The 25,469-nt window shown below is 39.1% G+C and overlaps 1 protein-coding gene across 23 annotated transcripts in view; it reads right to left on the bottom strand.

The window, feature by feature from the left end:
* Positions 1-25,469, bottom strand: part of Map4 (microtubule associated protein 4) — a 148,237-nt gene that overhangs the window by 85,382 nt on the left and 37,386 nt on the right. For all 23 annotated transcript variants that reach the window (XM_076917905.1, XM_034483635.2, XM_034483636.2 and 20 more), the window contains exon 2: positions 12,638-12,879. In XM_076917905.1, the coding sequence (XP_076774020.1) occupies positions 12,638-12,860 (223 nt within the window). In that variant the 5' untranslated portion in view covers positions 12,861-12,879. The remainder of the gene's footprint in view (positions 1-12,637; positions 12,880-25,469) is intronic.

The raw sequence follows: 25,469 nt of genomic DNA, 5'->3' as shown, positions 1-25,469 counted from the left end.
AAAGCCAAGGAAAAGACAACAATCTAAGAGCACCAGTACCACCTAGGCAAACCATGCTGATATAGCTAGGTGAGCAATCTGAGCTACACTCCCTGACCAAATAAGAATTCTAAAAAAGACATAATTCCCTCAGAGAGACAAGAAAATCAATCATGCAACTAGAAAACAAAAGTGTAGAGAGAATCTCTTGTATTGTACGGTAGCATCATCTGCCAATAAAATGTTGTTGGCCTATTAGCTTAGGCAAGAAATAGGGCGGTGGAAGTTTTAGTATGGAGAGAGGAATTCTAGGAATAGAGTGAGGTGAGGAGATTAGCCCCCAAACTCTAGAAGATGGTCACATGATCTGAGGACAAGCTAACCAACTAGGTGGCAGAACTTAGAATAGAATAACAGGATGATTAAGTTACAAGCTAGTCAGGGAACGATCCAAGGCTTTTGACCTAGTCATTTATTCATATGTAAGAAATCTCGGAGTTGTTATTATGGGAAAGTTATATGCAGGTAAGGAAGGCACAGAATCACACAAAAGCACGGCCTAAACACGATGAATTACTAATGACTAACAAATTCTTTTGGAATTTAGATGGTTTCCAATTATTTATATTGATTAAAAGAATTTAAAATGGAGGTGTAAACTTCTAGAAAATGAGAATTTTTTTTTCCCCGAGACAGGGTTTCTCTGTGTAGTCCTGGCTGTCCTGGAACTCACTTTGTAGACCAGGCTGGCCTTGAACTCAGAAATCCGCCTGCCTCTGCCTCCCAAGTGCTGGGACTAAAGGCATGCGCCACCACCGCCTGGCGAGAATAATTTTTGAAAAGTTTCCTTAGCATATAATTCAAATTATTGAGACCATATCATAATAACTCTTTTGTTACTATATTCTTGGTCACTTAAGTTTTCAAGATTAAAGTACATACAAAATTAGAATACGTAAGACAACTGAATGGCTCAGAGGTTAAAAGTTCTTGCTATTCAAGTCTGATAACCCGCATCTAATCTCAGAGCTTGAGGGTTTCCTACACTGCTACCTGTTGCCCTTCAGTTATTTCCTGTCTCTTAAATTTTTTAAAATTATTCTTTAATCTTCCTTTACAGTCCAGTCGCAACCCCCCACCCCCAATCTGTTAATTCTTTACTGGCAGAAATAAATGAATGCCATCAAGACCACCACAGAGTGTATCATTTTGAGGGCTCATGCTGGACTACTTCTGAAGGTATCATTTTAGGACCTCATCTCAGAATTTGAGGGCCACTGACTCATCAAGGTAGGGACAAAATCCCCCGAGAAACCTTCAAGTTCCTCACTGGTTGGCCTCCTAGACAATCGGAGTAAGTCAGACCCTCAGGTGCTTAGGAAGAGATCTCTTGGTCTATTTCTCAACCAGTGCATGGGCTAAATATCTTCTAGGGACTAATGAAAAGTTACTCCCAAGAGTGTTGTCTCTTCCTGACAACATTATCGGTTTCTGAGAGTACTTCTCTGAACCATAATGTGATGTCCTATGTCATAACCGATCATGTTTCCTGACTAAAGGAATCTGGCAGAAACTCTGTTGTCAAATTGTGACTTCAACAAATAAAACCTGGATTTGAGGTTTGCTCCATATTGTTCACCTCCTCTGGAGGTTACAGCAGGTGCATGGGCATTGTCAACTCTTATTGGTAAGATACTGACAATAGGAACTCCACAGGATTCTTAAAAAATGTTCTAGTATACATTCTAGCCAGCTACAAAATTACAGACTGTGCAGATTGTCCAAAACAGGACACAACAGGGATTGAGTTTCCAAAGTTTATAAGGGGGTAGGGGAACTGCTGAAGTTATACCAATAGCCCTACCCTTAAAATGGCTAAGAAGCCTGTGTGAGTAGAGCAGTGGCCTTCACTTAAAAAGCTTAATTAAGCCAGGCAGTGGTGGCGCCTTTAATCCCAGCACTCGGGAGGCAGAGGCAGGTGGATTTTTGAGTTCGAGGCTAGCCTGGTCTACAGAGTGAGTTCCAGGACAACCAGGGCTACACAGAGAAACCCTGTCTCAAAAAAAAAAAAAACAAAAAAAACAAAACAAAACAAAACAAACAAACAAAAAAAACACAAACAAACAAAAAAACCAAAAAAGCTTAATTAATGCACCTAGAGGCTCAAAAGACAGAGGAGTGGACCAGCCCATGGAATTTCCCTGTGTTTGTTATAAAAAAGAAATCAGAGAAATAGAGAATGTTAACAGATTTGAGAGCCCTGACTAGAGTAATCCAACCAATGGGTCCATTACAACCTAGAATTCCTTTACCAAAGAAATGTAAAAGACTTCGTTTTTTTAACTATCCCCTTGCAAGGGCAAGATAAAGAAAAAATTGGCTCCACAGTGCCCATGTATAATAATATTCAACCTGTTTTTTTTTAAAAAGGCACTGGTGGAAAGTTCTTCCACAAGGAATGTTAAATAGTACAATTCTATTGTATGCAACAACTGCTAAGAATAATTCATAGGCAATTTTGTCAATCCATTATTTATCATTACATGGGATGATAATTTGTTGGCTGGTCTGATGCAGGTACTTTAGAGATAATGTTTACTGAAACAAAAACAATTTTGCCTTGCTGGGGTTTGCAGATTGCTTCTGAAAAAAGCAGAGTGAAGATTTTATCCCCTATCTGCATTATACAATAAATCAAAAAAAAAAAAAAAATTCAACCACAGAAAATACAGATCAGTTTCAAACTCTTAATGATTTTCAAAAATTAATGGGAGTTATTAATTGGCTACAGCTGGCAACCAGATGAACTACTTAAGAGTTAAGTAATTTGTTTCAAATGTTACAAGGAGATTCAGACTTAGTACATGACTGCTAGCAAAGAAAGCAGAGAAAGTTAACTTTAGTAGAAAAGAGACTGCAGGATGTACATGTGAATCATCATATAGATCGAAAAATGGACTGCATTTGGTTATTCTGCCTTCAATTCATTCTCCTACTGGGCTCAATATGCAGAGAGAAGATAGTATTTTAGAATGGATCTTCTTAGCACACAAAGTAAAAAAATTAAAGACATATAGAAAAGGTTTCTGATTTAATTAATAAAAGGAAGAATAAGACTATGTCAATTGTCTGGAATAGACCAAGCAGAAATCATAGTGCCATATACTAACACTGAGATTACTTCATTATGGGTAATAAATAGTGAAGACTGGCAAATAGCTTGTAGCAACAGCAAATATCCTAAAAACAAGAGAACTAATTGGGTTCTCACACATATTGTAAAAGGAGTACCAATTCCTAAAGCACTTACAGTTCATACTGATGCAAATAAGTTGGGAATGGCTAGTTACATAAGTCCGAAAAAATAAGCAAAGTAATTCAAAGCCCATATGCTTCAGTTCAACAGAGTTGTATGCAATTCTTATGGTATCATTCGATTTTCCAGAACCTCTTAATATATTTAATGACTCTCAATATGCAGAAGAGTTGTTTTGCATACAGATACTCTTGAATTTATTGCAGATAACTCAGAATTAACCTTGTTATTTATGCAACTGCAATGGCCAATCAGAAATAGAAACTATATATCCATTATATATCACCCATATTCGGTCTCATACAGGCTTGCCAGGTCCATCAATACAAGGAAATGAAGAAACTGACCAATTATTAATTTAATAGGAAATGTATCAGAAGCCTCAATATTTCATGAAAACCATCAATGTTAACAGTAAAGGTTTTAGACCAATTACCTGGAAACTAGCCAAGAAAATTATAAGAACACTTGGGAGGCAGAAACAGGCGGATTTCTGAGTTCCAGGACAGCCAGGACTACACAGAGAAACCCTGTCTCGAAAAACGAAAAAAAAAAAAAAAAAAGAAAAGAAAATTATAAGAAAATGTCCTAGCAGTCTTCAGGCGACAATGTAGAACTCTCAGCTCCTCCTGCACCATGCCCACCTGGATGCTGCCATGTTCCCGACTTGATGATAATATACTGAACCTCTGAACCTGTAAGCCAGCCCCAATTAAATGTTGTCCTTATAAGGGGGAAAAAGATATTTAAAAAAAAAATTGGTAGTAGCTCTCTACCAATAATCAAGGGGCTCATTAAAAAAAAAAATGTCTTAAACTAATAAAACAGATTTAGATGCCATCTAACTATCTCAGTATATTTGACTAGGCAAATGTTTTTTGTCTCTAGCTATTTACTATCTGATTAACTTTGAAAACATCCGTGATTAACTAAACTAATACCTAACAAAACTACAAGTTTGACTATTAACTTGCATTTCTTAATCATAAAAGGAATTGATACATAGTATGTTGTAACCAAAATATAACCTTATATTTGTATCAATATACATAGAACTATAAGAGTAGATTTGACTATCTATCTTTTTTTCTATTATTCCTATATCTTCTGGTTTTGTCTTTAAAAAAAAATCCCAGAAGGAAAAAGCCCTTTCTCCCCTACAGCTACCTTAAATACCTCCCAACTCAATGTCTTTCCGTTTTGTTTACTCCCTGTCAACTGGTTGCTTGCTTCCCATCTTAACCTACGTTGGCTTTATTTAGCTCTTGGGCTAGATATGTGCAGAAAGAAAGAGAAAGAAAAAGAAAGAGAGAGAGAAAGAAAAAGAAGGAAAGGAAGAAGGGAAGAGAGGGAAAGGAAGGAAGGAAGGAAGGAAGGAAGGAAGGAAGGAAGGAAGGAAGGAAGGAAGGAAGGAAGAAGGATAGGAGAAGGACGGAGGGAGGAAGGAGAAAAGGAAAGTACGTAGACAGGTAGGAGCATGCTAGGGCTGAGCCACACCACAAGAAGGCTTCTCCAGGTCACAATCTTGGGATTCACAATGTGATCAAATATCCTATAACAATAATCAAACTCCATTACCTACTGGAAATAACCCTAAAGGCAATAAAAGAAATGAAATCTGGCAAGGGGATTGTGGAAACTGGGATCCAGGGGGTGAGGGGTGTGAAAGAGGCGGAGTCTCAAACCAAGGAAACAGACTCCAGATACCAGCACTGAGGTGCAGAGCTACTGTGTTGCACAGCAGCAAAAGTTTTTTATACAGCCTTTGGATCAATGGAGAATTGACACAAGCTCTGGAATAGCCAATCATCTCACTGGCACTATGGGGAGGTGCCAGCTGCCAGTACTCAAGCAAACTTCCATAAAGATGGAGGGTGGGGGCTTGAAGCAGCCACTGCTCTGTTCTGGGCCCATTCTGAGGTTCCACTAGTTTGCTAGGATCCTGTGTTTGTGTCCACAGTATGCCAGTGGACATGGGCACTTGTACTACTAGAGCAGCATGAAGGCTTTGCTTACTGTCCACAAGGCCACATCCAGGGGCTTCAGCACCCACAATGGGTTTTCAGATGTTTTATTTATTCATTCATTTATTTTTATTCACTTAAGATTTTTATTATTTAGATGTATGTATGTATGTATGTATGTATGTATGTATGTATGTATATGAGTGCTCTGTCTTCATGCAACCAGAGGAAAGAATCATATACTATTGGGTGGAATTAAATAAGCCTATATAAGGATGTGTTAACATCAGAATGGAATCCGAGAGTATTTTGCATTGGGGACATAGATTTATCTTTCCATGGGAAACAAAAAGCTGTGGATACCATCAAAACAAATAAAGCTCAGAGTTGAATAGGAGATCTTCTGAAAAGATAGCCTGACCAGCCATTGCCTTGACCTGATAGTCAAAAAAGCCTGGCCAAGAGACCTTTAGTACCTAACCACTGACAGGTCTATGAGCAGACTTTGGTCTCTTGCAATACAGAGGCCATCTACAATTCAGAGCAACAGGCCTATGTGCAGAACTTTAAGACAGATTGCTGAATACCACATCCTGCATGCCCAAGTCAGAACTACAACCCAAAGGTTCATAGAACAGAGGGCAGAAAGATTCTGAGACTTCGACATGGAAATCCAGAAAACAAGATGCTAGAAAATAAGACAGTCTAGGAGTATAAAAGATTCAAGAAGTACCCAAGTTACAGGAAAGAAAAGCATCACTATTAGGTTTTTATCTCAGTTGTGGATGTGTTCCTGAGAAATCAACAGAAAGATCACATACAACACTTGAAACCCCTGGAAAAGACTTGGAAAGAATGGAGACACAAAAATCACAATAGCATAGGAACACTTGGGAAGCTTCAAGATTACAATATATAGTAGCAAATACAATTTGGGGGTAATGAAGTATGATTTATTTTGTGTGCCTGGCCCTTTAAGGAATACCAAATGGCCAGTCAACTGACTCTTTGGGAATGCTTAGCCGTTAGAATTGCTTGATCCTATGACCTTCATAGAAGAGGATATAAAAAGGCAACAGGGGCTGGAGAGATAGCTCAGCAGTTAAAAGTATGACTGATCTTCCTGGGTTCAATTCCCAGCAACCACATGGTGGCTCACAACCATCTGTAATGGGATCCAATGCCCTCTCCTGGCATGTCTGAAGAGATCGACAGTGTATTCATATACATAAAATAAAATTTAAAACTTATTAAAAAATAAATTTAAAAAGACTGAGAGAAAGAGGTAATGGTATTAGAGAAGGACTGAAGTGAGGTCAAGGAGAAGAGTCAAAGAGTGAAAAGGTGGTCATTGAGAAGGTGGCAGTTGAGCTAGGAGAAGCTGAGCTGAGTCACAAAAGATATTGTTAGGTAGGACACAAGAGAAGAACCCACACAAAGAGGGAGAAAAAAAAGAGAAAAGCTATGTTCCAGGACAGCCAGGGCTACCTAGAGCAACCCTGTCTCAAAAAAAAGCAAAACAAAAAGACAAGAAGAAAAGGGGTAAAAAGCCAAGAGGCAGGAAACAGCCATGAGGAAACTTTAGAGCAAACAGAAATAGCGAGCACAGGCGAACACAAGGGTATGCAATTCTGTGCTTTCAGACTCTTACCAACATCACCCCCTTGTGGCGAATTTTGGCAGACTGCACTATTTCATTAAGGCCAAGTCATATGAACAGAAATACTCTGCAGTTTTATCCTGTCCAGACTAACTTACATCCTCTAGCCTAGGAAGCCCCATAGTATACTTCTGCACTTTGCCCAAGTCCCACATGATCGGGAAACACTGGTACAAAGGCTCATCCTTGTGGAGGGAGCACTGTCCTAGACTAATTTCTTTATTTTTTTTTATGCAGACCAGGAATTCGCTATGTAGACCAGGGTAGGTTGGCCTAGAACTCAGAGATCCACCTGCCTCTTTCTTCCAAATGCTGGGATAAAAGGCATTTGATACCACCACCTAACTTTTTTATTCTACATAAATGCTAGCCTGAAAGAACTCAAGTCTTAATTTCTATCTTCCAAATGGGACACAGAAAAGTCTTAAGTAAACTGCCCACAAACTTACTGACTACTTTACAATGAATAAGATACAAGACAGTCACAGAATCTTTGTTACTAGTATTTGAAAGGCATGCATAGCGTCTCATAACAATCTCCTAGGCATTGGGCAGTTTAGGAGTAATCAGGGAAGAGCAATACATCCCGAAACAATGACAAATGCAGTAGATGACAAGCAAGCCACTGCACCCACTCATGAAATTCATTCCTCACTTTAACAAAAAAAGAATTCTTGGAGAAACTGGTGCCATCATGTTAATTTAAAAAGCAACTTTCTTATCCTGATTTCATCAACTAATCTTATTTATATTTTCAGATGAGGTTTCTTGTAGCTCAGGTTGGCCTATGTAACCACCTTGATTTCTTTATCAAACTAGGATATGATAGGTGTGGACTACAATACATGGTTTACTGTTCACTTTTTAGTTAAAGACACTTAGGGTGATCATTTAATAATTAGAAGGAATAAAAACAACTATTGTCTATTACAAGTATAGCTCATTCAGCTGCTCCTTATATATCTAGACATGACACAATGGGTTAAACTTCCCTTGATTGGCCTGAGCCTACTATCAAACAATCAAACAAGTGAGAACCTAACCAAGCCTGCTCCAAAAACAAAAAACAAATTTAGGTTTGAACCTCAAGTTTGAGCTAAATAAATAAATAAATAAAACAAAAATAATGAAGTACAAAAGGCCTTGAGGCACATGCTTATAATCCCAACATTGAAAAAGTTGAACCAGGAGGACCAAAGTTCCAGAATAGTATAGGTTATATCTTATGACCAAAAGTAACAATATGTCTTCAGAGCTCTTCCATAATGCCTAAAAAACTATTCCAAAAAACGTACTTGTGGTTAGAGATGGCTCTCCATCTAAGTCTACTTATTGTTATAGCCCAGAATCTAAATTCAGTTTTCAGAACCCATGTAGGGCAGCTTACAAATGCTAACTCCAGGCACCTTACAGCCTCCATGAACATCCACACACACATAACCTAACTCATACAAATACATAAACATAAATGAAAATAAAATAAAATCTTTTTTGTTTCTTTTTCTTTTTGCTGTTGCTGTTTGATATAGGGTTTCTGGGTAGTCCTGGTTGTCCTAGAACTAGCTCTGTAAATCATGCTGTCTTGAATGCAGAGATTCACCTGCTTCTGCCTCCTGAGTGCTGGGATTAAACCAATGCACCACCACTGATTGGCTATAAATCTTTTTCTTAAAACATTATTGGTTCTTGGGACAGAGTGATGACTAAGTGTTTAAGAGCACCTGCTGCTTTTGCAAAAGATCCAGGTTCGGTTCCAAGTTCCCACATAGGAGCTTAAAACCATCCTTACCTCCAGTTCCAGGGGATCTGGTACTCTCTTCAGGCCTCTACAGGTACCATGCATGTACACAGCCCACATATAACTGGCAGGCAAAACACTCAATACACATTTTTCAAAAACTAATTTTTTAAAAGCTGTGTTGGTAGGCTACAGAAATGGCTCAGAGGTTAAGAGCGCTTGTTGCTCTTACAGAGAACTTAGTTTCAGTAACCAGAACCTGGGCATGGCCGCCCTTGACAAACATCCACAACCCCAGTTCCAGTAGGCTCAACAGGCATGCATATAGTATAGACATACACCCATACAATAAAACCTTCACACACACATAGAAAAATCTTTTTAGATATTTAGATATACTAGTTTTTATTTTTAAATAATAACTATTATTATTATTATTTTACATGTGTAGATGTTTTGCATGCATGTATGTTTATGCATCACATGTGCAGCCCATAAAAGGACATTGGATATCCTGGAACTGGAGTTACATGTAGTTGTGAAGCATCATGTTGAATGTTGGGAACTGAACCAGGTTCTCTAGAAGAGCAGCCAGTGTTCTTAACCATCTCTCCATCTAAATCATCTCACCAGTCTTCATTTAAAAAAGAAAAAAAAAAAAAGGAAAAGGGGAAAAAACTTGCTGGGCTACAACTGGTACTTGCCTTTAATCCTAGTACTTGGGAGACAGAGGCAGACGGATCTCTGGATTCAGGACCAGCAGTCCTTAATAGTGTGCTCCAGGACAGCCAGAGCTACATAGAGACACCCTGTCTCGTTTAGAAGTGTTTTCTAGGAAAAAAACAAATGTAAAATCTTATTTTTTTTAAAAAAAACTACGATAATCTATAAAAAACCAGACACAAATAAATTTAGAAAAGTTAGAAAATAAGGGCTGGCTGAATAGCTCAGTTGGTAAAGATGCTTGCCACTAAGCCAGACAGCCTGAGCTCACTCTGTCAGACTCAGTGGTAGGAGGCAAAATCTGACTCTCATATGATACCCTATGATGTTCATACATATACCATGTTATATGCATGTGCACAATAAACACACAAATGTAAAGACCTGTCAGAAGCCCTAGTTCAATTCTCACTCCTGAAAAAAAGGGGGGAAATGATTCTACAAACCTTCCTCTTCCTGACAAATCACTCAAGATGACACACTGCCAGGTGTTATGGCATACACTTTAATTCCAGTATTCAGGAGTCGGGGCAGAAGGGTCTTTGTGAGATGGAGGCCAGCGTGGCCTACAGAGTTCTAGAACAGCAAAAACTACCAACATATAAAAGCACCCTGATTCAACAACCCTTACCACTCTGCAAAATAAGATGAAGCACAACAACAATAACAAAACCCTTATTTCCACTACTTCCTATCCTCACCCATCTACATCAGTCCTCCACTGTGGGAGTATCAAACAGCTATAAGAAAACAGAAAATTAAGAAATAAGCTTCTTCAAATTCTGAAGAGAACCAGTTAGTGGAGTGGGAGGAACATCACAGCTACCACTAGCTTCGACAATAGTTAGGCCTTACCATTTCCTTCCTTGCTTGCTATTGAATTTACTTTATTTTCATGTGACTCAGTCAAAAGACCACTGTGAACTATTTTCTATTAAGAACTCCAAACTTCTCCTTGGAGGAAATATTTATGTGAATATGACAAGATCTTATAATCTCAATTCTTCGCTTGATAGAGAGTGTATACACAAAGCCAGCAGGTTTTCCACTTTAGTTATAGAAAGTCAAAAGTGTTATATCACTCCTACATCAACACTAAAAAGACAGCTGAGGGCTAAGGGACTGGGAAGACATCTCAGGTGGTAAAATGCTTAACTTGCAAGTTAGGACCTGAAAAACACCCAGAACCAATGAAAAATGGCAGGGGAGGAAGGCAGAAACAGGCAAATTTCTAAAGCTTACCCATCTAGCCTACTTGGCCAGTTTCAAGTCAGTGAAGGAGTGTCTCAAAAAATAAAATAAAAAATAAACACTGGCCCAGTGAAACAGCTAAGTGAGGACTTAGCTTGCCACCAAACTTAATGGCCTGAGTTAAACCTCCAGGATCCACAAAGGAAAAAAAAAAACAGCCCCTGTATGTTGAGGACCGCACTGCCCCACGCTTTGGGGCTACTATGTTGCTGTCCACACTGCCCCACACTTTGGGGCTAAGTGCTCTGGTCAAGAGAGAGAGTGGGGATAAAGGGGAAGAGATGCGAAGAATAGAGACAAGCCAGAGGATCTGTAGTCAAGTCTCCTTTACTGTCTCCCACAGACTATAGTCACACCTCCTACTGACTACCACCACTACACTTCTCCTATTACTCCTACTACTCCTACACCACACACTTACAAGGAAATCCTGGGTATTTATAAGCACAAGCAGGGGAACACAGGTGAAAACATTTTACCACGTGCACCATGCAGCTGGGGTCACTAAACAGCAAAACAAGCTATGTGGGATAAACAATATATTTATCAGAGTGTGCTTCAGCTGTTGTAGGCTTTTGAAAAACAAGTCTCTCATCAGGGTATATGGTTCCAGATGCAAAGTTGATCTAGCCGCTTTCTGCTTAAAGTCGGCTCCCAACACCTGTAAATTGTCCTTTGCCTTTTAATATGGCATACACAAGGTGTTTGAGAAACAACACCCAACATTGTCTGCTGGCCTCCATATTCACAGTGAACACACCACCTGCCTTAAATGAAAAGAAACATAACCTGAATAGTACTATTCCTTCCATCCATCCATCCATCCATCCATCCATCCATCCATCCTCCTCCTCCTCCTCCTCCTCCTCTTCCCCCCCCACCCCCCAGTCACTTGTGGCTCAGTCTTGGAACCAGACAAAGCAAGCTTCACCTCCCAAGTGCTAGGATTACAGGTGTGTTGCTACCAAGCTAGTTACATGGGGTTCAAACCCAACACAGAGAACTTCATATACTCTAGAAGATAGACGTTGGGGAACACTTCCCCAGCTCATGCTCTGTCTGCTGATCTATTGTGTGGGGCTTTGTTTTATTTGCTTCATTTCATTTCAGACACAGATCAACTTCTCAAACTAGCAATATTTCTACCTCAGACTTCAATGGCAGTCAACTCATTTTTGAAGTCTGCATGATTTCAATTCTAAAACCAAACAAAAGACTACAGCATGCTGACTCACACTCAAAGTGCTGCTCCATGAAGGAGAGATGCTGAAGATGCTGATAAGATGGGGCAAACAGTAACTTCCAGGGCAGCCTGAGGTGCAGCATAGGACTCCGTCTCAAAATATCAAACCATCAACCAAATGTACATACAAATCACTAGAAAACTAAATCAATATCCCTCTTAAATATAGATATAAAAATCCACAGCCAAAAAACTTAAATAAATAAATTAACAAATAACTAAATAACCCACAGGCAAATATTAATAAAGCTGCCCTTGCTTAAAGGATTTAAGTGTGTTTTACTCCAAACATGGGATCACTGCAACATTCTGATTCCAACATGAGCTGGAATATAAGCACAAATTTAATGCATTTAATTTCACAAAGTTATGTGTTCAAATGAAGGAATCTTAATAGAGGAAATTACGAAGCAGGTTAGACAGTAGATGAACACTACAGAAGACACTAGGATTAGACCATCGCCACCTTCATCAACACTGAAGAGCAATGTGTCCTTCTCCTTGATTTTGTTCTACCTTTTTCTTTTTTCGTTTTTTCAAGTCATGGTTTCTCTTTGTAACCCTAAATGCCCTAGAACTCATTCTGTGGACCAGGCTGGCCCTTGGACTCACAAAGATCCACCTGTCTCTGTCTTCTGAGTGTTAAGACTATCCCTGGTTTCCAATAGAAACTTCAAGTGACTAGTGTACATCAGAACCTCAGTGGTGACAAGTCATGACCCCAATCTGCACTCTGAATGCTTTTTTCAGCTTAAACACTTACCTTCAACCTGGCTAGTGTCTAAACATGGTTTCTTTTTGGACTCTGAGTTCCCAGTTTTCTCATCACCATCCAGGAGAGGAATAAACTCAGTTTTCTCCACAGTTTCTCCCACAATGTCATCATAGGGCTCTGCCTCCAACGCGGCCATGAAGTCTCGCTTTATCTCTCCCTCAATTTCTGGAGGTGGCTCTGTCAGTGCATCCACAAGACTGAGGTCTGCCATTCTGTACCACTGCGACTGCCTGTTGGGGCAAAGACAAGTCTCACATGAACACTGCAAATGAAAACACATTTCTAGAGCCTCTCATCAGTTGTTTTCACAAGAACCAAAATATAAAACTTTAGATCCAGCCAAGGCTTTTTAGACAGTGAGAAAATAAAGGCTCAGGACCAACCAATCACCCAAGATGAGTCACTGCTGACTACACAATTCTCATCTCTCTCCATGGCAGAAAAGTCAAGGGCTATTTTGCTCTTTTTACTTATTTGAGACAGGATCTTGCTATATGTAGCCCAAGCTAGCCTAACTCACAATGAATCTTCTGCCTTAGCCCCCATAATACTCAGATTACAGGTATGTGTAATCAAACCCAGCTTCTTTTTATTAATACAGAAAATAAAGCACAAATCAGGCTGTGATGGCACATGCCTTTAATCCCAATATTCAGGAAGCAGAGAGGGGCATGAGAATCTGAGTTCAAGGCTAGCCTGATCTACAGATCCTGAGTTCCAGGACTACCCAGAGAAACCCTGTCTTAAAATTAACTGCCCCTAACCCCAGCCGCTGCCAAAATAATAAACAAACAAACAAATAAATAAGCTTATTTATTTCAGTTATAGTCAGCAACAGTCACATCAGGTCTTATAGAAAACTATTTACTTTATGTGTATAAGTATTTTGCCTGCATGCATATTATGTGTACCACATGCATGCTTGCTGCCTATGGTGGCCAGGAGGATGTTAGACACCCTAGTTACAAACGGGAGTGCTGAGAACCTAACCTAACTGGGGTCCTCTGGAAGAAGTGGCAGTGCTCTTAACTACTGAGCCATCTCTCCAGCCTTTAGCTTGAATCTTTTGAAACTCTCATAATATCTTTTCTATTACCCCATTTATATTTCACACTGGGTCACAAAATAGTTTTTAAAAGAATATACAAGAACAGATTATTTCTATAAAAAAAAAAAAGACTATATTATTATCAGGCAAGTGGAACCATCTTATAAGACTAAGTATGAAACCTTTTGGGCTGAGTACAGCATCATCACTCACTTGTAGATAGCTGAGTCAACAATGACCACACTCAGCATTGCTGTGCCAGAATCAAAAATAAACTGTTTCAGCCACTAAGATGGCACTTGCCACATAGCCTGACAACCTGAGTTTGAGGCCCATATTTCTATATGAAGGTGGAGAAAACCAACTTTTCATGAAGCTGTTCTTTGACCTCTACATGTATGCCAAGCACACATACAGTCGAATATGTATATCACATACATACCAGTTAAAATTCTAAAACAAAATTTGATAATAAATAAAGGTTTTAAATGGAAGTATCCTGTGGGTAGATAAAACCATTCCCAAAAGCCATATTATATTACTGAATGAAGATCCTAATGCTAGAGTGGGCTGTCTCTAGGAGATAAAGGCCAAGAAGGCCCTGTAGCTCCCATAACAATACAGGCTAAAGTTTGAGTGCCCATCAGTACAAGCTGGTAAAACATTACTAATGAAGACACCACACCCTGATGGCAGGGCAGAGGGTGGGTGCAGGGGTTGGGGGTGGAGGGGATCAAGTTGGAAGTTTATTCTCTGTTGGCTAGATTTCACAATCCCCAAAAGGTACTATGGTGGCTGATGGGGAAGAATAGCTAACCAACAGTCTTATTCAGCTATGGACTCCCTGTATGTTATACTACCCACCTACCAGGTAATGCAAAAGAGGCATAACTATTATAAGATTTGTGGCCTATTCCATAAGAATACATGGTACTGTAAACGCAGTAAAAGGTCTAAGGCAGATGAGCTCACAAGCTCTAGTGGGGAAGCTAATACTGTTGTTTTAATAAATAGAAATGTGCACCTATCAAATTGCCTAAATATATTTCCTAAATACTTAGTCAGAGAAGCTTCTTTTTTCAATAGGTAGCTATTACTGCAGAGACACATACAGGTCAAACTGCTGGGAATAAAGTGAGTGCTGAATGCTCAGCCCTAGAGCATCTATATCAACCCCACAAGGTTCAGGGAGCATCAAAAAAGAGAAGATGGAAAGAATGGAAGAGCTGTGGAAGAGGGTAAAGTCTTGTGAAAGTGCTGTCTTCCAGGCATGACAGGCTGTTATTCTGACACCCCATCCCCCATCTGCTGTGGCTTCCTGCAGAAGACCTGCACAAGATTAAACCTGTTAACTCTCATGAGGACACATTACTTCTACAAGATTTATACACAGTAAATGGCTTTGAGGTGGTAAGCTTCTGGTAACTGCCCGTGCTCCTGTAAAATTAACCTCTCATGCAACCTCCTGTAAGTAACCCTATTCAAATTCATTGGGTCTTAACATTTTAAACTAAACAGAAACTACCAAGATCTTCCAACTTATTGTTATCGTCTTAGACAAAACCAAACATTTTTATCAGCATGGGAAATGCTAGAGGAGGTTTGTGTATATACACATAAAAAAACACCATATATTTTTGTATTTTGTAAAGAAAAACAACAAGAAAAATTAATTTACCATTTATTTTATTGAAGGAACAAAGACATTGTCTCACATAGCTCAGGCTGGCCTGGAACACAGCAATCCTCCTGCCTCAACTTCCCAAAGGCTGGGAGGAATTCCAAGTATAAGCCATGATGCCTGACTTAAATGGTACACATACATACATTTAAGCAAGTAAAATATTCATACACATAAAATAAATTTAAAAGGACTGTTTCTCTTTCCTCTTTTCCTCTCCCCCTCCACCTCGATTCTCCTCCTCCTCTTCCTCCCCCCTCTCTCTTCTCTCTCTCTCTCTCTCTCTCTCTCTCTGTGTGTGTGTGTGTGTGTGTGTGTGTGTGTGTGTGTGTGTGTGTGTGTGTGTGTACATTCTGTCCAGACCAGAGGAGATGGGGGTGTCTTCCATTACTGTTCTCTGTTTGCTTAAAACAGACTCTAGCTGCCAAATGCTGAGGTTACAGGCATGAAAAAAGCCTGGCTTTTTCTATAGGTGCTTAGAATCTGAACTAGATTACCGTGCTGGCATAGCAATCTCTCTACCCACTGAACCATTCTCCTAGCCCTTAGCTTTGTTTTTTGTTTGTTGTTTTGAGACAGGGTCTCTTCAAGTAGAACAGACTGGCCTCAAATCTGCTATTTTCTCTCCTGCCTGTGCCTTCCAACTATTGGGATAAGAGGTATGTGCCACCATGGCTTTCCTCCATCTATATATTCTTAACACTTTTAGAGGTATTATAGATACAATTTATAAAGACCCAGAGCATGATGACACATCCATAATCCCAGTAAATGGCAGCTAAAGCACAAAGGCCTTAAATTCTATGATTACAGGATTCCAGTACCATATCTGTGTACATGTTCTACGTCATACTTTTGTCTAGATGTGGTGACATGTAAAGAATATCTAAACTATCCATGTGCAGAAGGGCTCACAGTCAAATTTCAGAAAGGTAAAACCAGATAGACCAAATAAAGGTAAAACCAAAGGTAGACCAGATTCTAGACCAGCCTGGGCTACATACAGAAGCTGTATTTCAAACACACAAACACAAAATCACTACTTGTAGAAAATGATTCTATAAGGAAAATTATACTATTATGTTAGAAGAAAAAATAATGACTATTGAAAACACACTATTTTGTAAATGAAAGAAATCAATTTTCTAGTTTTTTTATTCTAAAATATGTACACATAACAGATTCTCTAAGTGCTCAACAGATCTGTCAAACTGTTCTGCAAATGTATCTATAACAATAACATATACATTTTACCTTGCACATACAGGATGAAGTTATTTAACAATAAATTATGCCTCAACGTTATTTTATGTTTTATGAACAAAAAGGTACTACACTTGACCAAGCATGCCTTTAATCCCAGGGCTTGGGAGGTAGGTGGAGCTCTGTGAGTTCAAGGTCAGTCTGGTCAGCTCAGCATAGGAGATCCGGGACATCTAAGGCTACAATGAGACTCTGTTGGGGGGTGAAAGGGGGGGGGGGGAGAGAAAGATTCAACACAACACAGTCTTGTTTCCATATCAAGACCTCAAGAAGATAAAAACCTTATTATTAAAAAACCTTATTACAAACCCTGTCTCAAAAACATTATTAGCTAAGCTTCTTAGTATATGCTGGCAATCCTAGCTCTCAGGAAGATGAGACAGAAAGATTTTGAGATGTCTTAAAACATCCAAATCAATAATAAAGACAGGAAAAAAATTAAAGAAAAAATTTATTTTTGTGAATGAAAAAAATCTATTTTTAAAAGTTCTTTCTCACTGGCCATTTATTCATTAATCTATATAGATAATAAAGTCAATTTAAAATGGATTTATGAGTAAGAGACATAGTGGTTTAATTTGATGCTGGAGCCTTGAGTAAATCACCTTTGTAGTTTCTCTTAGTTTTGTGGCCCATATCTCTAATCTCTGTGAGTTCTAGGCTAGCCTAATCTACAGAGGAGTTCCAGAACTCTGTCTCAAAAAACCAAATAAATAAAAATACTGTGTTTATCAGAAATAACAGGGAAGATATTACCTTAGTAATATGGCTGCCTAAATGAGACCTGAACAAAGACAATACTGATAGACATCACTGATCACAAAAGGTTGAAATCTTACAGAGGTTCCACCAATACAAAGAACTACTGGCAACTATTGACAGTTAAAAAAGAAAGAATCCAGCCAGGCAGTGGTGGCGCACACCTTTAATCCCGACACTTGGGAGGCAGAGGCAGGCGGATTTCTTGGGTTCTAGGACAGCCTGGTCTACGGAGTGAGTTCCAGGACAGCCAGGACTATACTGAGAAACCCTGTCTTGAAAGAACGGGAGGGGGGGGGAGAGATATGAATATGAGAATATCCATGGCTGAGTCCTCTTAATGGTTATCCAATCCAAAGTGAATAGCCCTGAAATCACATACACACGAACATCACTAAACAGAATCAGCAGGTTAAATTTGTTTATTTATGTGTATATGTATTATAAACAATAATAAGGAAAAAGAGACCATCAGTTTGAAAGAAGTGTTGGGAAAACATGAGAGGGGCTGGAGAAGAGGGTACAAAGGAGGGGTTAAAGGAAAGAAAGGCAAGGAAAGAATAAATTTTAATTTTTGTTTGTTTTGTATTGTTGCAGTTATTTTGGGTTTGGGTAGTTTTGGTTTTTGTGGGTTTTTTCCTTCCTCTGAGATGGATGGATGGTTAGTTGGTTGGTAGGTTGGTATTTCCTTCCCCTGAGACAAGGTCTCTCTGCATAGCCCTGGCTATCAGGGGACTCACTATTTAGACCAGGCTGACCTCAAACTCAAGAATGCTTCTTTGCCTTTGTCTCCCAAGTTGAGATTAAAGGTATGTCATGTATTTTGACATACATGACAAAATAAAAATTAAAAAATAAAAAATTATTCTCCAAATCGAAAACTTTATAAAAAGTATTCTCAGTTACAGGGCTTACTACAAGGCAAAAGCTTGGATGGGGAAAGGAAGGAACTAAAAAATGAGCTCGGTGCACTTCTGAACCATTCTTCCTGGAGCTTAGGACACTCCACCCTGCTCCAGCTAACAACATCAACAGAGACTTGATACCTCACTGTCAGAAGACAAGCCCCGTATGGTCTAAGCAGGCAGGTAAGGTTCTCCAGTATAGCAATTTGGACCTTTGATCTTTCCTTTTGACCACATGTCTGGGGTGAAATCTGGTTACCAAGGTCTTAATAAAAACAGGTAAAGTAAGGCAACAGAAAACTCTGTGACATGATGACGAAGCATTCAAGAGAATCTTGGTCCTTTTACTCTTCTTACTGTTTACTATTTATAGCTGTGTGCTCATAAATAATAAATAACAACACAGGATGAGATCATAAACACCTGCTGTGGTGGTGTGCTTTAGATAATTCACAAAGTCTGAGATTACTGACAAAGTATTTTGGGGGGCAAGGTCTATATAGATTACAATATCTAATTACAATAAACAGTAGTCTGGGCAACTTTTGTTTTTGTTTTGAGACAAAGTCTCAGTGCATAGCTCTACTGGCCTGTAGACCAGGCTGGCCTTGAACTAACAAGAGATCCACCTGCCTCTGTTTTTTCAGTGAGGAAATTACAAGTATGTCACTTTGCTTGGTTTCAGAAGTTCTCTCAAAACTTGCCAAAACTTGTGTTTTACTGTGAAAGGGAAGAAAAATAATTTAGCAGCCAGCACCCAGCAGATACTGTTTCAACTGTACTGTCTTAACATGATGGCAAGTCTGATAGCTTTCAAAATTTTGTCTATTGTCACTTTTAAAAGAAAAGTGCCAGGGCTTGAGAGATGGTGGTTAAGAGCACTGAATGCTCTTCCAGAGTTCCTGAGTTCAATTCCCAGCAACCACATGGTGGCTCACAACTGTCTGATGCCCTCTTCTGCTGTGTCTGAAGAGAGCAATTGTGTACTCATATACATAAAATAAATAAATCATTTTTTAAAAGTGTTTTTTATTGTGTTGTACTATTTTTAATTACCACTTGCATCACTGTTTCCCAAAGATAAATACTAATATTTAATATTTCAAATAATAAATTTAATTTAAAAAATTCTGACAGTCTCACTATGGTACCTAAGATTGGTCTAGAGCTCTTGAACTCAGTTCCTCAGTATCCAGGACCATATGCACACACTACTCTGTGTGTGCTATTATGGTTAGTAATTATACTGAAAACCATCTGTTCTTGATATTCAGTTAAATTCTTTTGATAACACCATACCTGATTTCAGGGGATTCCAGTGCTACAATAGAAATGTAGATAACAGGTGGTCAATACTTTCTTTCTCCATTCCTCCCTCTGCCGCCACTCCGTGTTTCCTGGCTGGTTTAAACGACACAGGATTCTCTAGCTGACACTAAGCTGCTAGTGTCATTATGAAGAGTGTGGTTACCAAAATGGATTCTTGTAATCTGACAGGCTGAATATAGCCAGCATCGTCATGCATTCATATTCAAAAGTCAAATCTTTTTTTTTTCCCAGCTTGCCTGGCAAGCTTTCAGCTATTAAACTCTAACTTTACTTCCCAGATTTGTTTTCAACTTATTTATTTCAGAGATTTATTACATATCAAGCTGAATCTTAATTCTGTTTTGACCATGTGGTTTTTTAATTTATTTAACCAAAAAAACTTGACTTCCATAAATATTTCATTCTGAGTAAAAATCAATCATTAAGCAAGGCTCTCACAAGAGATCAGCTACCACTTTTTTTCACTGGCTTTAATACTCCTTAGTCACATTGAATTTCTCCTGCTTTGTTGGCAGAGACTTACAAATGGCAATAGACAACTTAGTAGGATCCTATCTTAAGCAATATCCCTTTGAAGAATATTAACCTTCAATCCGCAGGTATCTCTCCCTATACAACGGAAGGACAACAACTGTACTATTATGAATTGATGAAATTTCCAGGGTTGGCAGAGTTCTATTCACAGCCATTTGTTCTGTTCATCATGGGATTATCAACAAAGAAAACCCATGATTACTGGAATAGCTGAGGCTGCTTGTTACCCAGCTAAACTCCTACATCAAACAACTTAGTGGTAGAGGGTAAAAGATATTCCATTTTACTTCTAGCTAGCTTCCAAAACAAGTAGCTCTTTTTCCCACTATTTTAGACAGCCTTTCCCTTAAATATAAAAACAATGCAAACATATGAACACAGCACATTAAGACACATTTAATACCTTTGCAATACCAAGTTCAAAACCAAACTTACTTACAAGAACTAGGCAGGCAACTTAGGTTCAGTTATGACTGAATGTAAATGGTTCTACAAACAAGCACCAGGCTGCCACATAAATTTAAATCTTTTTCTCCAGCAAGAATAATCTACACTAGATACCTCCTGCTGTTAGCCATGTGATACACAGAGCAAGTCTGCTGAAGACTGGCTGTGTGGGCTGAAACCAGAGATGAGAATGACACAGCAGCTACATTTCTGTTGTGATCATCCTTTGCAGGCACTATTTAATTTTATCTCAGTTGTTTAAAAAAAAAAAATCTTAAAATTCTGGACAATTATCACTCAAGGTTTTGAAAAGAAAGCATATTGTAAAAACAATTTTTTAATTTATTATGCTTTATCTTTCCTTCCTTCCTCTAACAAAAAAAAAGTTAATAAATAACATTCGGATACCTATACTTAGCCTAGCCAAAAGTTCTTTCTAACTAAAACTATCTAGAGATGGGGACTGAAGAGACTGTAAGAACACTTGTTCTTGCAAAGAATATGCGTTCAATTCCCAGCCCCCACATGGCAGCTCACAGTTTCAGAGAATCCAACACTCTCTTTTCAGACCTTTGAGAGCATGGCAAGCAACTGGCACACATATATATTTCATAAAATAAATCTTCTACAAATGAGCTTTTGAAAATAACTAAGGGCTAGGAGATGGCGCAGTGGTTAAAAGCATTGGCCGCTCTAACTCAGGTGTTGAATTCAAAAATAATGTAGGAGCTGGGCAGTGGTGGCACAGGCCTTTAATCCCAGCACTTGGGAGGCTGAGGCAGGCAGATTTCTGAGTTCGAGGACAGCTTGGTCTACAGAGTGAGTTCCAGGACAGCCAGGGCTACACTGAGAAACCCTACCTTGAAAAATGTTAAAAAAAAAAAAAAAAAAAAATTAATCCCAGCACTCAGAGGTAGAGGTTGGTGGATCTCTGTGAGTTCAAGGCCAGCCTGGTCTAAAGAGTTGAGTTTCTACACAGAGAAACTTTCTTCCCCCCCCCCCCCCAAAAGAAAAACAAACCACCAAAAGAAAAAAAAAAAACTAGTTTAAATGACCTATAATTTAATTTCCTTGCTTTTAAAAGGCAATAAAAATGAGAACCAGGGAAAACAACTCATTTATAAAAGAGGCTGGTGCTAAGGAAGCTAAGAGAAGGAAGAACACCAGAAACATAAGCAAAAAGACAAAAGAAACAAAATCTGGTGGCCTAACAGTGTCTGCTGTGTCTCATACATCAGAAAACCTTTCAAAGCATGTCAACTTACACTTTCTTTCCTTCACTATCACCATACCTACTTTTATTTTTATTTTACTAATTACATTTATTTGTATGTGATGATGCATGAGTACCACGGTACATAAGGAGGTCAAAAAGACAATTTGCCTTTGCTCCCAAACCCCATGCTTTTAATCCCAGCTCCAGGAATGCAGAGCCAAAAGAATCTCCAATTTTAAAACTAGTCTATACAGTGAAGCTCTATCTACAAGTGGAGATGGAAAGGAAAAAACTCCTGATGTTCTCTAACCTCCACATACACAGAAACAATACAAACACAATAATAACAATTTTCTGACACAGGGTCACATAAAACAAGCTAGTCTTGAATTATATGTAGCTGAGGTAGGCCAAGACTATAGCTGCGTGTCACCAGACCCAGTTTGTGGCTAGGACCCAGTACTGCATTTATGACATCTTACCATGGAGGACATCCCCAGCACTGAGCTGGGCACTTCTATAAAGTTCAGCTTATAGTCTTAGAAACAAGTCTAACATAACATGGGTGGTGCCAGCCTCTAGTAGAGGCACCTTTGGCTGTGGAACATCATAAAAGATGGTATTTAATATAGGAGAAACAGGAAAGATCACACTGAGATAAGAGGCAAGAGTCAGACTGAGACCAGTAACAACCGCACAGGCTATCTCTCCCTCTTAACAGTCTCACCATCTTCCACTGTAGACCAAGCTTCCAAGATATGAGCCTTTGGGGCAAAGAGCAACACAGAGACAATATATTAAAAATGTGACACTACAGAGCAACAGAGGAAGAAATACCTTTTCAACAAATGCCAATGAGTCAATTGGGAATTTAGAGTTACAGCACCATCAAAAACAAAGTAAATTCCTGGTGAATGGCAGGCCTAAAAGCAAAAGGTAAAGCGTCTATGGGATAAGATGGAAAGAATCTTCATGACATTGAGACTATGGATAAAGTTTTGGAGTTTTTTTGTTTGTTTGTCTCTGTTTTGTGGGTTTGGTGGTTTGGGGTTTGGTTTGGGGGTGGGTTTGGGTTTGGGGATTTGGGGGTTTGGGTTTGGGTTTGGTTTGGTTTGGTTGTTTTGAGGATGAGGCAACTTTTAGAGAAAGGATTTCTCTGTGTAGCTTTGGCTGTCCTGGAACTCACTATGTAGACGAGGCTAGAGCTTCAATCTCAGAGAGCCACCTGTTTCTAACTTTTAAGTGCTGGGATTAAAGGCTTGCAATAGAAATATTTAAGAAAAACAAGAAAACTTCAGTTAACCAATACCTACCAAGTAACAAGTAATCTGAGTATGGTTTTTGTTGTTATTTACCACATCAGGCACACATGTTGGATGCGCACGCGCATGCGCACACACACACACACACAGAGCCCTGACAAACTAATACAGTACCCTAGGAAGCAAAGCACCCAAGAAACAATACCACAAAAGAAATTAAATAACTGGGTGATGGTGGCACACCTGTTTAATCCCCAAACTCAGGAAACAAGCAGATGTATCTCTGAATCTCTGAAGCCTGCCTGATCTACAGAGTTCTGGGACAGCCATGAGCACTACACAGAAAAATCCCATCTCATAAACAAAACGAGAGAGAGAGAGAGAGAGAGAGAGAGAGAGAGAGAGAGAGAGAGAGAGAGAGAATATTAAATGAAATAACTGGACAATGACCTATCCGAAATGAACTTTTCAACAATTTAAAAAGCTGAAGGACACTAGACATCTAAGAGAACACATGAAAGAAAAGCAATGAAAGCAAGGGAGCAGCTGGACATGGAAGCGCTGGTGATTCCAGCATTCAGGAAGCTGAGAAAGAAAGACAGGAGCTGAGGCCAGGTTAGCCTCCATAACAAGATCCTGTCTCCCAAAATGGGGTGGGAGTGTGAGGACAAGGGTTGGGTGGAGAGCCCAGTTTATTACTCTACACACAGCAGCACTGAACTATAGCATTATTTTGTGCTAAATAAATTTTTAAAAATAAAAAAATGCATTTAATACTTTACCAACACATGGGGGCTCCATAAGAATGGTATACAATAGAGAGAAGAAAGAAAAAATGGAGTTGATCCTAAAGCAGTAGCTAAAATGAACTAAAAGACTCCTGCTGACTCTCCAACTTTAATCCTAAGTGGGCAGAAGGCAAAGAGAACTTTGCCTTCTCATTGGAATGTGTTTCTCTATTGGTCTGAAAGTCTGAGTGCTGACCTTTAAAAGACAGTGTAAGGTCTGTCCTCCTTTTAGCTAGTGGGCAGATAGACTGAATGAGCATGGACAATCAGAAGCTCTTAGGAGGCTTAGTATTCCACTGTACTTCTTATACATGCACTAGGATGTTTTGTGCAATAGATGAATTTTTACTCATTCAAAATAAAGCAAAACATAAGGAGATAAAAGATAATGTTAAGGCTCAAAGGAAGCCACTAATGAAAATAAGAGAGCATGGCAAGGTGTCTTTGTGTTGTTGTTGTTTTGGTTTGGTTTTGGTTTTTGGTTTTTGTTGTTGTTTTTTCGAAGACAGGGTTTCTCTGTGTAGTCCTAGGTTGTCCTGGAACTCACTCTGTAGACCAGGCTGGCTTCAAACTCAGAAATCCACCTGCCTCTGCCTCCCAAGTGCTGGGATTAAAATCATACACCACCACTGCCCGGCAGCAAGATGTCATATACCTTAATCCTAGCACTCTAGAAGAAGACAGGAGCATCAGAAGTTTGATGGCCTGGACTGCTTTACACACACACACACACACACACACACACACACATGTATATATGTACATATAAGCAAAGGCACAATCCTTTTTTTCTTCTAGTGTTCAAAATAGTATTTCTGACTTCCCTTGAACTGTAAGTTGCAACCACATAACAGAGTTCTTATAGTTTGTTCTCCATATCTCCATAAATGACCCAGACTCCCACCCCCTTTTCTTAGCCTTTTTCCTAGCTTTTTCTTTGCTGTCAACTCACTAAATACAAAGAATCCAGTGAAGGACTCTGTGGTGTGAGACAGAAGGAACTAAAATTCCTCAATCATGAGAAGGCCACAGGCCAAATACTCCACGCTATGATATAACAGGAAATAAACTTTTAAAGCTGGCCATATTGATGTACACACCTAAAATAACAGCACTAAGGAGGCTGAGGCAAGAGGATATAAACCTTTCCAAGAGAGAAAGGAAAGGAGGAGAGGAAAGGAGACAGAAACAAAGGAAGGAAATGATCCCTTCATACTCAAGAGTCCATGGAACTGCTGGATACACTTCAAAGGCCACGGTCACTACCCTAATGAATATGTCTATCTTAAATCTCTAAGATCATCATTTTGTCAATAGAAAAGTGATAAAGAGCACACTAAAATTTATGCTACTTGGGCTGAGGAATTCAGCTGTAGAGCACAACCTGCCATCTTCAAGACCCTAGGTTCACTTTTATACCACTAGCTGATAAGAGAACCAAAATTCTTGACTTTCTTTTCAAAGACCTTTTCACAGTTAAATACCCAATGCTACTTTTCCTCTGGGTATGCTACTACACACACTGGGCAAGCAACTCTGAGCTACTGAGCTACATTCCTCAGCCTGTTTTTTGGTTTTTTGTTTGTTT

The sequence above is a fragment of the Arvicanthis niloticus genome, chromosome 21 (genome assembly GCF_011762505.2).
Source record: "Arvicanthis niloticus isolate mArvNil1 chromosome 21, mArvNil1.pat.X, whole genome shotgun sequence".
NCBI lineage: Eukaryota > Metazoa > Chordata > Mammalia > Rodentia > Muridae > Arvicanthis > Arvicanthis niloticus.
Note: the sequence above shows the minus strand (reverse complement) of the source record. Positions and strands in the feature narration are given on the sequence as shown.